The following is a 15,810-nucleotide window of genomic DNA, read 5'->3' as shown; positions in this document are numbered from 1 at the left end:
CTAGGATTCTCAGGAAACTCTATGGTTTTACCATACCATGGAGCTTTTGGCAATACCTAGACCTACCCTGCATCACTTCTAGGTTATCCCTTTTTTCCTTCCACTTATGCTATACTTGTATATTTGTACATAAAGTAACCACAATAAACCCTCCATAATTTTCCCACTCTCTATCCAAAGGGAACCAACCAGGGTAAAGTGTTACTACTGGGATTTCTCACTGCTAGGGAAAAGCAAGTTACATCTAACACTGAGACTAAACATTTAGATATCCAAGATGGCACGGGGTCCTAATAGTAGAAAGGTGAAAAGTACCTCAATGGCAAAATAAAGCCTAGAGAAAATTGCCAATAAAAATACAGTGTTCTTCTGCTTCCTTGCTCTGCAAGTAATGTTTTTTTCAAGAAAAAGTGTTCTCAGCAGTCACTGTATCACCCCAAAAGAGACCACAACCTGAAATATTTACATGTTCAGGATGTTTAAAACAGTTAAGTAGAGAACAACAATGATACATCAGATGGATTACAGCAGCAACTCCATAGAAGTTAGTGCTCTTTCAAATTCAGGTCCCTCTGTATGTTATGAAAACTGTTAATTTTTAAAGTTTATTTTAAAAACTCTAAAACGTTGTCCAAGTGTTTTATCTGCTAGAAAGGGAGACATAAACTACCAAATATTATTTTCCTCATATTGCAGGGCAGCAGGCATAAAGCTGAATGATATTATGTCCATATTGCTGGACGTGAGGGAATGGCACTGGGAAAGCATGGCTTTGACAACCGTGACATGTTATTACCATGCCAAGTGTTATTACTCCCCCAAATGCAGATGGGGAGGGGTGGGGCTGACTGGCATGATAAGAATGCATTATAATCCTGTGATATATTGCAGCGCTGCAAATTTGGGATTGAAGAGCTGAGAGGTAATAGTTTATAACCACTCTGTAATGTAATCCATTGATAATATCCCCATATTGAAGATTAGGGGGAGCCAGGGGCTAACACCCACATTGTATCACAATCTCATTATTTTAGCTAGGGGCTGAGGCCAAGCTTTCCTGCAACTGTTTCACAAAAAGCTTCAAGAACTCTCTCCTAGTCAATCTTTATTGGTGAATACAACATAACAAATATTGCAACATGCATATGATATCAAGATATCCTTAGACAGTAAATTTCACTCGGAACACCTGTATATCCTTTGTCATTGGATATACAGGTATTCCGAGTGAAATTTAACTGATAGTGAGTGCCCTTGTGTCCAAAATCATGATGTACTGAGGTTCAAAAGAGAAAGTACAGCAAAAGATATCCTACACAGGGCGTATCTTAGATTATAAAGGTAAAGGTAAAGGTCCCCTGTGCAAGCACCGGGTCATTACTGACCCATGGGGTGATGTCACATCACAATAGTTACTAGGCAGACTTTGTTTTACGGGGTGGTTTGCCAGTGCCTTCCCCAGTCATCTTCCCTTTACCCCCAGTAAGCTGGGTACTCATTTTACCAATCTCGGAAGGATGGAAGGCTGAGTCAACCTTGAGCCGGCTACCTGACACCGACTTCCGTCGGGATCGAACTCAGGTCGTGAGCAGAGCTTGAACTGCAGTACTGCAGTTTATCACTCCACGCCACGGGGCTCATCCATCTTAGATTATAGCAATCTTAGATAATAGAAATGGAAAATGTAGAAATATAGAAAAATTGCCAGCACAATTACCCCCCAAAATCCACTGTACAAAGCTATATCGTGCTCCATTCCCTTGCATGAAAAAAAAATACACCAGTTCCCAGCTTGTTGAATTGCTTGGTTTCCTGGCCTTTTTGTTGATTCCATTGACTTTTTCTTTTGAGTATGATTATAGTGGGCCCAAAAAACAATGCTTCTGGTTCTATTCTAAATTACTTAAAGACTTCGGAGCAATTGGCTTTACTCCAGTTTTTAGTTTTACTCCGTTTCCTTATTAATTAGCAATTTATTTTAATATATATACCTTGCCTTTCCTCTTGGCCTTATAGCCCTGATGGGTCAGACCAGTGGCATCTAGTCTAGCATCCTGTTTCACACAATAGTCAATCTGTTACTCTGTAGAGCAAAAAACAGAGCATAGCGGACAAGGCCTTTTCCAGATGTTGCATCCTGGCACTGGTATTCAAGGGTTTACAGCCTCTGAATGTGGACGTTCCCTTTAGTCACCATGTCTAGTAGCCACTGATAGATCTATCCTCCATGGATCTGTCTAATCACCTTTTAAACCATCTATGCCTGTGACTACCACTACATCCTCAGGCAGCAAATTCCACATTTTAGTCAATTGTTGAGTAAAGAAGTATTTATTTTTGTCCATCCTAAATCTTGCCTTTCCTAGAAAAGATTCTTAAGTGTAAGGATGTGTCACTGGCAACCAAGATCAGGTTAATTCATGCCATCGTATTCCCTATTACTATGTATGGGTGTGAGAACTGGACAATGAAGAAAGCTGAAAGTAGATTCCTTTGAAATGTGGTGTTAGAGAGAGTGTTACGGATACCTTGGATCACCAAAAAAACAAATCAGTGGGTTCTAGATCAAATCTAGCCTGAACTGATCCTAGAAGCTAAAATGACTAAACTGAGGCTGTCGTACTTTGGACAAATTATGAGAAGACAAGAGTCACTGGAAAAGACAATCATGCTAGGAAAAGTTGAAGGCAGCAGCAAAAGAGGAATACCCAACAAGAGATGGATTAACTCTATAAAGGAAGCCACGGCCCTCAATTTGCAAGATCTGAGCAAGGCTGTTAAGGATAGGACACTTTGGAGGACATTGATTCATTGGGTCGCCATGAGTCGGAAGTGACTTGATGGCACTTAACACACACACACATCCTAAATCTAATGTCCATCAACTTCACTGGATACCCCCCTCCCAAGTTCTAGTATTTTGTGAAAGGGAGAAAAAGTTATTTTTGTCCACTCTTGCTACCCCATGCATAATATTATAAACTTCTATTATATCCCCCTTAGTCTTCTCTTTTCTAAACAGAAAAGTCCCAGACTCTTCAGCCTTTCTTCATAGGACAGGTGTTCCAACCCCTTAATCATCTTAGTTGCCTTCTGCTGTTCCTTTTCCAGCTCTGCAATATCCTTTTTGAGATATGGTGAACAGAACTGCACACAGTATTCCAAGTGAGGCAGCACCATTGATGTATACAGGCACGTTACAATACTGACCTTTTTATTTCCAATCCTTTTCCTAATAATTCCCAGCATAGAGCTTGCCATTCTTCCTGCTGCAGCATACGTTGTCAACATTTTAATTGAGCTATCCTTGGTTTTCACCATCCTGGATATTTTGGGTCATCTGAAACTTGGCCACTATACTGCTTGCCCCCAGTTCCAGATTATTTATGAGCTAATTAAACCACACCACCCTCAATATCAATCTTTGTGCGACCCCACTGCTTACTTACTTTCATTGAGAGAACTGTCAATTTATTTCTGCTCTCTGCTTCCTGTCGTTTAAACTATTTTTAATCCGTAAGAGGATGTCCTCTTATCTGATGACTGCTAAGCTTACACAGGAATCTTTGGTTAAGTACCTTTTTCAAAAGCCTTTGGAAGACCAAGTATATGAGCACCGTTCTTATCCACAAACTTGTTAACCTGCTCAAAGAACTCCATGAGATTGGTGAGGCAGGACTTCCCTTTGCAGAAGCCACATTGGTTTCCCCTCATCAGGCTTTGTTCCTCTATGTGCCTAATAATTTCTCTTAAATTATAGTTTCTACTGATTTGCCTGTGACAGATGTTAGGCTAACTGCCTATAATTTCCTGATTCCCCTCTCTGCCCCCTTTTCAAAACTGGTGTAATTTTCTACTCTCCTGTCATCTGGTTCAGTGGTTGATTTTAGGGACTGGATACACATATGGGTTAGCTAGCTTCGAGTCCAGTAGCACTAATATGCTGGTTAGTAGATCAACAATTTCACATTTGAGTTCTCTGAGAACCCTCAGGTGTACACCATCATGACCCAGAGAGATATTCGTTTTTAATTTCCCCAATAGCTCTAGAATTTCATCTCTCATCACCTCAGTTTAACTCAGTTCTTCAGACTAACTTCCAGAAAATAGTTGCTGTGGTCCATGTACATGCCCCACACTTTCCACGGCGAACACAGATGCAAAAAAAAAATCATTTAGTTTCTCCACCATTTCTTTCTCTTTCTTTAGCCATCATTTTATTCCTTCATCATCCAAAGGCCCAACTGCCTCTCTGGCTAGTTTCCAGTTTTGATTGTTTTTCATTCCTGATTGCTTAGAGTTGCCTTCAGGCCAATGCTAAGAGTATACAATATGAATAGCTTAAATAAATACATTAAAAACCAAAATGTTTCTTCCTACTGTACTTTTGAAATAAATTTTCATGAAGGACAGCCACTTCATCAGATGCATGAAGTAGGCCTTCAGTTGGGAGTTAACTGAAGGGGGGATTAGAACAATATGGGCGAAGGCAATAAAGCATAAGATGTATATTTATGACATATTTATGCAAGCTTCCCTTGTATACAAGAAAAGCATAGCAGAATTTCACAACAGCAACAATAAATTTTAATGCAAGCTTTCTAGACTTGCTAAGTTAATTTAATACATATAGCGGGTTAGCAGCCATTGCCGTTACTTAAGTCTAGTAAGACAGAATCAATCAAGAAACTTGACACTAATTGAACAGTTTCATGCTGGAGTCTCCCTTTGAAGTTCCTTTGTTGAAGAATGATGACTGACCTGAATATTACTATTCTTCAACAAAAGAACTTCAAAGGGGGGCTCCAGCACGAAACTGCTCAATTAGAAATCATCAGGGAGCATGGCACCATCTCATCAGGACTCAGTAAAGACAATGATTTCCTATCAAACGACAGGTGTCAAATTAGCTTAGTGAGTCCAGGAATGTTAGCACCTAGCACAGCTGAACTGTCACTGTGTTTCCCTTCTATACAACTGGGACCTACATAGAAATGTCACTCAGTTTTAATACTGCGCACAAGTAAAAGAGAGCCAGCATAGTGGTTAAGAGCAGTGGTTTGGAGCAGTGGACTCTGATCTGGAGAACTGGGTTTGATTCCCCACTCCTCCACATGAGTGGCAAAGGCTAATCTGGTGAACTGGATTTGTTTCCCCCACTCCCGCACATGAAACCAGCCGGGTGACCTTGGGCTAGTCACACTCTCTCAGCCCTACCTACCTCACAGGGTTTCTGTTGTGGGGAGGGGAAGGGAAGGTGATTGTAAGCCAGTTTGATTCTTCCTTAAGTGGTAAAGAAAGTTGGCATATAAAAAACAACTCTTCTTCATCTTCTTAAAGTCTGGGGAGAGTGAATGTGCTTAGGGGGAGAATGGGTTTGCACCAGCTAGCCTCATTCTTACCTCTGCACATGTTCGTGCAGTCTTGAAGGACCTACAAGACTTTTGTGGCTGAGCAGACTCCCCCCAGAATTTGACACATGAGATAACAGTGTTTCCTACTCTACTTTATCACTATTGCAAATGTGTGGCTTCCTTTTCTTCCTCCCTTTTGGACTCTGGCAGTAGGATCAGTTTTGACAGATTTTGGATTACCAGTGTCATCTCTCTTCACTATTTCTTGCCTATGACAGTGGCCATTTCCAGATAATTTAGAATTAACAGATTATCAGTGGAAAGGGAGATTCTGGCTGCCAGCTCCATGTCTGACCTCCTCACATTCATTGGAATGTATGTACATTTTCCATGAGTGTACAGTTGTACACTTGTCTATGCAAGGCGCTATGAATACATTCTAATGGTGGGGAGTAAGTCAGGAGTGAAGTTTGCCATTGTGATCCCACTTCTCCCACTCTTACATTCATTATATGTGGTTAGAACATCCAAAAGCAGCTGGTGGAGGAATACTTTCTGCCTCTTGTAGGAAAAGCCAAATTTGACTAGTTCCTGGTCTAAGAGAAGGAGGCTATGTGCCAAGCCTTTTGCTTTCCTCCTCCATAGGCAAAAGAGAAGTCCATCTCAATGCCAGATGTGGGGAAACGAAGATTTTAAAAAGGGATCCTTGGGAAAGATGAGAAGTCCTGGCACACGGTTGCCCTCTAAGGAAGCCAGGAAGCCGTGGGAGTGTTTAATCTCTCCTCATCCTCAGCTGAGCGGGTGAATACTCCACGCTCTAAACATCAATCACTATCACTGACATTCCTCATTCCATACCAGGCGGTGAAAACAGCTAATGTGTCACATGCACTTTACAGGGCAACATGTTGCAATGCAACAGCCTCTGCCTACATAGGAAATGAGATGAATTAATGAAATCTCCACTGCAGCATTGCCTCGGCCCAGCCAATTGTATGGTGTTCATGGGGGTGATGCTGCCACTTCTGAAAACTGGCCAGCTGCTGCCTCCACCTCCTCCCCTGTTGTTGCCAACACACTCACTCACTCGGGTGACAGAACAAGGAGCACACGGTGGATCTTGTCTGGCTCTCTCCTCACATGGCAAGAGGAGAAGAATCATCCCTTTCACTTACAACACACTCCTTCCCCCGCAGAACTATTATCAGAAAACATGAATAAACTGCCTTATGTCACTGGGTTTGTCAAAAGCAAGTTAAGAACCAAAATAGGCTGGAGTGTGGAACAGAGGTCTGGTGCACTAGAAAGGGCAGATGCAGCATGTAATTATTCATGAGTGGGGGATTTTCCTTGCAGTGACCAGAAATTAATTGAAGAGAAAGGATGGAATTGTATTTTCAATTGCTACTCAGAAGACTAAACACAGGAAGTGTAAGGTACTTCACCTAGGCAGAAACAACATAAGGCACAGGTACAGGATGGGAGATAGTTGGCTTGACAACAGTGCATGTGAAAGAGATCTGGGAGTCTTAGTGGACCACAAACTGAACATGAGTCAACAGTGTGATATGGCGGCTAAGAAGGCCTATGCAATTCTGGGCTGCATCAATAGGAGTATTGTGTCTAGATCAAGGGAAGTAATACTACCACTGTATTCTGCATTGGTCAGACCTCACTTGAAATACTGTGTTGGGTTTTGAGCTCCACAATTTAAGAAGGATGTTGACAAGTTGGAGCGTGTCCAGAGGAGGGCGACCAGAATGGTCAGAGGTCTGGAACCCATGCCCTATGAGGAGAGACTTAGGGAGTTGCGTTTGTTTAGTTTGGAGAAGAGAAGGTTGAGGGGAGACATGATAGCCATGTTTAAATATTTGAAGGGATGTCATATTGATGAGGGAACTAGCTTGTTCTCTGTTGCTCCAGAGACTAGGACACAGAGTAATGGATTTAGAAAAGCGATTCCACCTAAACATTAGGAAGAATTTTCTGACAGTGAGGGCTGTTCGGTGGTGGAATGCACTTCCTCGGAGGGTGGTGGAGTCCCCATCTTTGGAGGTCTTTAAGCAGAGGCTAGATGGCCATCTGTCGGGAGTGCTTTGATTGTGGGATCCTGTATTGCGGGGTGAGGGTTGGGGTCACTGGGAATGTGGGGGGGAGGTAGTTGTTAATTTCCTGCATTGTGCAGGGGGTTGGACTAGATGACCCTGGTGGTCCCTTCCAACTCTATGATTCTATGATTCTAAGCCACAGACTTCAGTTTGCAAAACCTGAGCAATGCTGTTAACATTGGCACATTCTGGAGGTCTAATTCATAGGGAGCCGGTGTGGTGAAGTGGTTAAGGTGTCGGACTAGGATCTGGAAAACCCAGGTTCGAATCCCCACTTGCACCATGGAAACTTGCTAAGTGACCTTGGGCCAGTCATACACTCCTGCCTCAACCCTGGCAAGTATTTGGATGGGAGACCTCCAAGGAATACCAGGGTTGTGACGCAGAGGCAGGCAATGGCGAACCACCTCCAAACATCTCTTGCCTTGAAAGCCCTATGGGGTCGCCAAAAATCAGCAGTGACCTGACAGCGGAAAAAAATGCATAGGGTCGCCATAAATTGGAAGCAAGTTAACGACACAAAACCCACAGAGAGAGAAGAAACAGGACTTACCTGTTGAAAATTAAAAGGAAAAAAAATCTCATTTGTGGAAAGTTTATATTATTTGTAGGGCTGTCGATTCGGTTCCACCCGAACCACAAAACCGCCAAATTTCCCCTGGTTCGGCGGTTTTGCGGTTCGGATGGAACCGAACCGCAAAATGGCGGGAAACCGCGGTCCCAAACTCGGCAAGTTCGGGGGACCGCGGGAAAAATTCATCAGGTTTGGGATCCGCCAAACCTGCCTTTTCCCACCTTTAAGGAGCTCTCTGGAAGGCAAGCTCAACCCGGCAGGGGACAGGATTGCCTTCCCTTCCCCCCAATCTCCCAGGCAATCCTGGCACGGGATCTGTTCCCCCCCCCCCCCGCGCGCCTTCACGGGGCTTCCCTGAAGGCGCGCGGGGGCCCCTCTAAAGAGATCTGCGCCTCCTGGCCGGGAGGCGCAGATCTGTTCCACACCCCCCACGCGCCTTCAGGGGGCTTCCCTGAAGGTGCGCGGGGGGCCCTTTAAACAGATCTGCACCTTCCAGCTGGAAGGCGCGGATCTGTTTAAAGAGCCCCCCGCGTGCCTTCATGGAAGCCCCGTGAAGGCCCGCGGGGGGGGCGAATTTCCCCCCGAACTCCGGATCTCGCCCGAATTTCGGGGATCTGAAGCGGGGGAGTTTGGACTTTGGCATGGCCTGAATTTAAAAGGGCCGAATTTTGCCGAAGCCCAACTGTACCGAATTTTTTTTAACAGCCCTAATTATTTGGTTATTTTTATTTATGCCCTGCTTTTTCCTTCCTCCACTTTATCCTCACAACAAACCTGTGAGGTAGATTAGGCTGAAAGTACATGACTGGCCCCAGTTCACCAAGTCTACATGACAGAAGGGATTCAGACCTGGGTCTCCCAGAGCCTAGTTCAGCAATCTAGCCCCTACTTTGTGTGAAAGACAATGGTTGTCAAACTGCGTGTCAGGACCCAAAAGAGGGCTGCGACTCTCTGGCAGGTGGGCTGCAAGGCCAGTGGGGAGAGCAGAAAAACAGGGTGAGATCTAGGAGGCTCAGTGGCATTTTTGGATCTGCCTCTGCATAAACATATCAAACGGGCATGAAAAACAGGCTGTGGCTCACTAGTGCTATGTATTTATATATACCAAGCATGAAATATAAAATATAACTTGTTCATTGCCAGACTCCTGCATTTTATGTCACTGAGGGGGAAAGCAGCATAAAGCTACTTCGCAAGAGGCTCCTCAAAAGTATAGTAGACTTGGCAATTGGTCCACCTTCGAGAAGTTTGACAGCCATTAGTATAAGCAATCAATAGAATATTAGATTGGAAAATGGTTATCTTGTGCAAAATATTTCCTATGGATACTTTTTAGTTAACACTATCCTACCATCTGTTGGAAGTGAAGGACTTTGCGCTGTCTCTTAACTTCAGACTCCAGAGGGGGACAAGACTAGTGAGTCAGAGAGTTAGAGGGGACAAGACACTGGGGCATCCTTTCTCTACTGCTCTGACCTATCCCTTTGATATGTAGATTGCTACTCCTAAGGAAAACTTCCTTCCTTCCTGTTTCTTCCCCACCTCCTCACACACACTGGCACCTCTTCTCCATTTTGCCACCATGAGGGAAGGACGTATGTCCTGGATCTCCCTCCATCCTAGTTAGTTAGAATAGATAGGCAACTATACTTTACTCTATCCTATCCAGAAATGGATTTCCTACAATAAATGAAGTATATTAGTTAAATAGACAAAAGGCTCCTAGCAATTTTGTTCCTGGCACACACAGAGGTTTTGATGGGCTTCTCTGTGCACAACAGCCTTTGTGCACTCTGCTAATTTAACAGGGATTTGGGCGTAACAAAGCCCTCACAATCCAACACCATCCACCTGGAAGACAGGGGAAAATACTCATGAGGATTGGTTGCTACTCTTTTGAAACCTACCTGCCTCTCATGTTCTCCTTCTCCCATCACTCATCACTGTAAGTTAAAAACTGCTGCAGTGAATACTTTAAGCCACAAAGCTGTTATATTTTTGCAGGGATAAAGTCCTATCTAGTGAAAATAATATTGTTACAGACCACCTCATACAGCAAGTGCATTACTTCTCTAGCAGGCCTATTATTTCTTCTTCCGTTCTTCTTCAGTTTTTAATATTAGGTGACCCTCAACTGAACTGATCATAATAATATCAATTATACATGGCTTTCAGTCTTTGAACCACTTCACATGTATTATTGTCTATAAGCCTTATAACAGCCCTGTAAAGTAGGGTCAGTATTATCATTCGCATACTGCATATGGGCAGAGGAGTACCTAAGGCAGAGGTGGCATAACCTAATGAGTTTGTGGCAGAAGCAAGATTTAACTTGGATCACAGTTCACTCTTGTAGCTGCTGTTATACCAGAACTAATTGCTGTTTTTTTTCCTACTGAGGAAATTCTGCCAGTAGACTGAGCATCAAGCATACCCAGATTGACCCTTTATGTCTCCACGACAGCTTAGGGATTCTAATGTTGGAGAGTTGAAAAGTATCGTAATAGTGTGAGAGAGAGCCTAGACATGAGGGAATTGCTGATAAAGATAACAGTTTTCTTCTGCTTTCTTTCTCCTCAAATAATGTCATCACAAGAAAAAGCTGTTCTCAACACACAATGTGTTATCCAAAAACAGACCGCAGTCTGCAATATTTACTGCCTGATCCTAAGGTTTACCATTTCAACCTGTAAGTGCTTAGGATGGAGGACATCAGCTGAACCGAACGTGACAAACCAGAGTTGCAACGATATTATCCTGCTGAAGCTGGAGGGTGAGAGATTAAAAACAGACAAAAGGAAGTATTTCTTCACACAACACATAGTTAAATTGTGGAATTCCCTGCCCCAGGATGGGGTGATGGCTGCCAACGTGGAAGGCTTTAAGAGGGGAGTGGACATGTTCATGGAGGAGAGGTCTATTCATGGCTACTAGTCAAAATGGATATTAGTCATGATGCATACCTATTCTCTCCAATATCCAAGGAACATAAATATTGTATTAGGTGCTGTGGAACACAGGCAGGATAATGCTGCTGCAGTCATCTGTGGGCTTCCCAGAGGTACCTGGCTGGCCACTGTGTGAACAGACGGCTGGATTTGATGGGACTAGGGCTGATCTAGCATGGCTTTTCTTATGTTCTTACCCTAATCTCACAAGCAGATGAACTAATGCAAAGGAATAGGACTGGAGTGTTAGTAAATGTGTGCAAAGATCACAAGATATCAAACAGCACTTTTCATCCAATGAGGGTTTTCCTCCCATCCAAAAGAAGGCAACAGTCAGTGAATCTGACCAAAAATAAAACATTCTGCTTCTCCCTGTGATTTGTGTTTCACTCAACAATAAAAAAACACCAACAAAGAATTCCTAGGCCAGACTGCTAAAATAAGTTGCCCAGAATATAGCATCGTGATGGTGGCCATTTACCTAATAGCATCAGGCAATAACAGAAAAAGTCATTACTTGCATCTAACTCTTAGTTGCTATAAAAAAAAACATGAACATGAAAATTCATGACAACTTATCTAACTAACAGCTGTTGATGTTCTGCGTCTAGTTCTTTTTAGTAGAGTATGGGGAAACATTACGTTTGTGCCTGGGACTTGAAAAAGAACAAACGGATCCAATTGAATTTCATTAAAATCAATGGAACTGAAAAATACCTACGGATGTCTTTATACTTGGGTAAGGACAATATACTATGGTAAAGAAATATTTCTATCCTTCTCAATCCTGGCACCTATCCAGCCATGTCTGCCTTCTCAGTTTTTACTTCTTTGATCCAAGAAGGGAGAATCAGTAGAAATCCCTTTCCCTCCCCCACAACAAATTCTTATGGTGAGAGAAAACAGGAGCTTGCATAAAAGCTTGGGAGTCATGAGTTTGTCCGATTCCCCCTTCCCAATGCAGTTCCAGTGTCACATTCCGTGCTACTCCTGAGGTTCCCTAAACCCTTGGAAGCAGCTTTTTTCGGGGAGGGAGGAGTAAAGAAAGAACACAGCAAAGATCCTTTCTGTGAGCTCTGCTTCGCTTGTGATTGTCTGGAGCTAACCTGTAAACCATCTTTCTCCAGTTTAGCATATGGTGGAACAAACAAAGAAAATCCCCTGAGAATATAAAAAGCCCCTTAATAGTACAACCATAAAACCATAATAAAACAGCAATGAAATCTTGTAACAGAAAAGCAATAACTCTAGCAGAAACACCATCACTTATATTTAAGCAATCAGTACCTCTCCTCAATAAAGGAAGCCACAGCCTTCAGTTTGCAAGATCTGAGCAAGGCTGTCAAAGATAGGACATTTTGGAGGACTTTCATTCATAGGGTCGCCATGAGTCGGAAGTGACTTGACGGCACTTAACACACACACACACACACACACACACACACCTCCTCAAAGGAAATGCTGCATTCTTTTAAATTCTGGTTATATAAGAACGGCCATGCTGGATCAGACTAAGGGCCATCAAGTTCAGCAGTCTGTTCACACAGTGGCCAACTAGGTGCCTCTAGGAAGTCCACAAACAAGACAATTGCAGCAGCTTGTCCTGCCGGTGTTCCAAACCACCTAATATAATAGGCATGCTCATCTGATCCTGGAGAGAATAGGTATACATCATGACTAGCATCTATTTTTACTAGCCTAAAGCCTTCCAAGCTGTCAGCCATCACCACATCACACAGGGAGTTCCACAATTTAACTTCCTTTTATCTGTGTTGAATCTCTCACCCTCCAGCTTCAGCAGATGACCCCACATTCTAGTATTATGAGAGAGGGAGAAAGGCTTCTCCTGTCCACTCTCTCCATACCATGCATAATTTTATAGACCTCTATCATGCCTCCCCTTAACCGCCTTCTTTCCAAGCTAAACAGCCCTAAACGTTTTAACCGCTCCTCATAGGGCAGTTGCTCTGGTCCCCTGATCATTTTGGTTGCTCCTTTCTGCACCTTCTCAAGCTCTGCAATATCCTTTTTTTGTGTGGTGTGGTGGCCAGAACTGTACATAGTATTCCAAGTGTGGTTTCACCACAGATTTGTACAAGGGCAGTATGATAGCAGCAGTTTTATTCTCTATTCCATGCCTAATTATGGCCAGCATGGAATGTGCCTTTTTCACGACAGCTGCTGAGCACACTGGGTTGACATCTTCATTGAGCTATCCACTATCACCCCAAGATCCCTTTCTTGGTCTGTTGCTGCCAGCATAGATCCCATCAGTGTATATGTGAAGTTGGGATATTTTGCCCCAATATGCATCACTTTGCACTTGCTCACAACTGAATCTTGTTTGCCATTTTAAGGTCCATTCCTCCAGTTTGAAGAGATCCTTTTGGAGCTCTTTACAGTCTGATTTTGTTTTAATCACCCTAAATAATTTGGTGTCATCTGCAAATTTGGCCACCTCGCTGTTCACCCAAAACTCCAGGTCCTTGATGAACAGGTTGAACAGCTCTTAGGGCTAATTTGCAATTTTCATTTATGGGTATGTCCCCATAAGGGTTGATTCATATATTCTAAAATCCACATGGCCACCACAACCCAAATACTTTAGGTCAGACATGCTCCTAGACTTCTATGCTGGGAACTCAGTTCCCTGGCATGTGAAGACCTGATTTGGACTGGGACCACAGCACTTGAGAAGGGTTTGATTCAGCCTAAATTGTTTTCCTGAACTGAAATGGCCCCACTGGGCAAACGTACATTTAGCTATCAGTACCTAAATGTTTCCTCTGTTGGCAAACCGCAGCTCCCCTGGGTCAATTCAGGTGAGGAAAACAGTGTGCGGTAGAAGCCTAAAGCCTCTTCTTCTCATGCGCCGCAGTCCTGATCTGAGCTGGATGAATGCACACCTGAGAATTAAGTTCCCAGCTGGGAACCCCCAGAAGACGTCAGTAGAAACTTCATGCAGAAGACACATGTATTTTGTAACAAGTGCTACTTCAGGTGTGCTTCAGTGCAGCATCTTCATGCCATTCTTGCAAACAGACAGGTATCTAAAGCTTCCCCATCCTATTAGGATTTTAAGCATGAGGGGGAATTTTCAGGAGCTCTCTTATGACCACTGATGCCTCATTCAGCAACATGATAACCCAGCACATCATATCTGCAACACAATAGAGAAGACAACTGCTGATGGGGGCGGGGGGACACAAAACAACAGTGTTTTTATGTTCATTTCAGGCTTGTTTTGAAGCCTGAAAACGGGTATCCGCTCTGAGTAGCAGCATTCAAGGTGACAGCTGCAAGCAATACATCAGTGAAATACTTACTACACAGCATGGCAAGATTGTAACAGAGGGCCTGGGGAGAACTGAACAAGGTGTCAACAGCTGCTTCTGTTAAACGGCCTGATCTCCCTGTCTTTTGATATCAGTGAGAGGGGGGGGGAAAGCAAAAGATATGTAGATTGAGCAGTGCAGAAACAAATTAACAGATAAGGAAGAAATGTCATTTAATTTCAATATTTATGTGTGTGTGTGTGTGTGCTTTAGAAGTAAAATCTGCCTTGCAGATCCGATAGAGTTTTGCTTTATTGGAATGCAATCCTGCAAGCGCTGGTGCTAAACATTATCCGTTCATTCATTTTAATGGAATTTTCACAGGCGCATCCCCACCCCTAGAGGAAGGGGGAAAAGTAGTATCTAACGGATTGCTCTGCCTGTCGCTTACCAACACAATGCTTGTGCATCATCCAACAAACAGCATATCAGACAGCAATCTCATAAAGATCTGCTTAACATAAGCAATATCTAGCAAAATATTTATGAACTTTCTATGAACTTACCAGCTGTTGTATACACTGTATATTTTACAGATGCAATCAGTTCATCATTTTCATTTGTATCACACTGGAAGGCAACTGGATGTGAATCCCTGTGTACCTCCAGAATAGCTGAATCATTAGGAAGAATCAGTGATTGCTATAAATTCAAAAGTGATCAAAAGAAAAGTGGATTATCTCATAATGAGGAATGCGCTAGATCAAAAATGATAGTTTTTAAAACATTTTTACTTGCAGCATTCTCTTATGATGTTTTGTACCAATAATTATCTAAAACATGCAATCTTCCTTATTGGATTAACATTAAAAATTTATAGTTCAACCTCGACTTTTCTGTGAATAAAAAAGGTAAAATGAACCATAAACCTCAGACAACTGTTCCTAATTTTATTCTTCAGAATCCACATTCTATTTAAACAAGTTCAAATTATATAGAAAGCCTATTTTCACATCATTGTTTGCTTTAATTAAATAAAGAAGACTGTGGATCTGAAAATTTAAGAAAGGTAAAAAGGTAAAGGTCCCCTGTGCAAGCACCGGGTCATTCCTGGCCCATGGGGTGACGTCACATCACGATAGTTACTAGGCAGACTTTGTTTTATGGGGTGGTTGGCCAGTGCCTTCCCCAGTCATCTTCCCTTTACCCCCAGCAAGCTGGGTACTCATTTTACCGACCTTGGAAGGATGGAAGGCTGAGTCAACCTTGAGCCGGCTACCTGAAACCGACTTCAGTAGGGATCGAACTCAGGTCGTGAGCAGAGCTTGGACTGCAGTACTGCAGCTTAATTGCTCTAGGAAACTGACAAAAAGCAATGGCCATTCTAGAAGTGTTTTTTTTTATTGTTCCCTTCTTCTTTTTTGTCTTCCTTGGTTAATTTATTATGGGGGGGGGGGACAGTCCCAGTATGGGCTTAAAGGAGGAGGAACCAATCTATGTTCCTCCAGCATAAGGTAAGAAGTTTGATGGCAGATAGATCAGGATATATGG

General features: G+C 42.9%; 1 protein-coding gene across 1 annotated transcript in view; it reads right to left on the bottom strand.

Moving 5' to 3' along the window:
• Positions 1–15,810, bottom strand: part of SPACA1 (sperm acrosome associated 1) — a 41,414-nt gene that overhangs the window by 10,527 nt on the left and 15,077 nt on the right. The window contains exon 5 of the mRNA XM_056856192.1: positions 14,826–14,961. Within this exon, the coding sequence (XP_056712170.1) occupies positions 14,826–14,961 (136 nt within the window). The remainder of the gene's footprint in view (positions 1–14,825; positions 14,962–15,810) is intronic.

Source organism: Euleptes europaea, chromosome 10, assembly GCF_029931775.1.
Source record: "Euleptes europaea isolate rEulEur1 chromosome 10, rEulEur1.hap1, whole genome shotgun sequence".
Classification (NCBI taxonomy): Eukaryota; Metazoa; Chordata; class Lepidosauria; order Squamata; family Sphaerodactylidae; genus Euleptes; species Euleptes europaea.
Note: the sequence above shows the minus strand (reverse complement) of the source record. Positions and strands in the feature narration are given on the sequence as shown.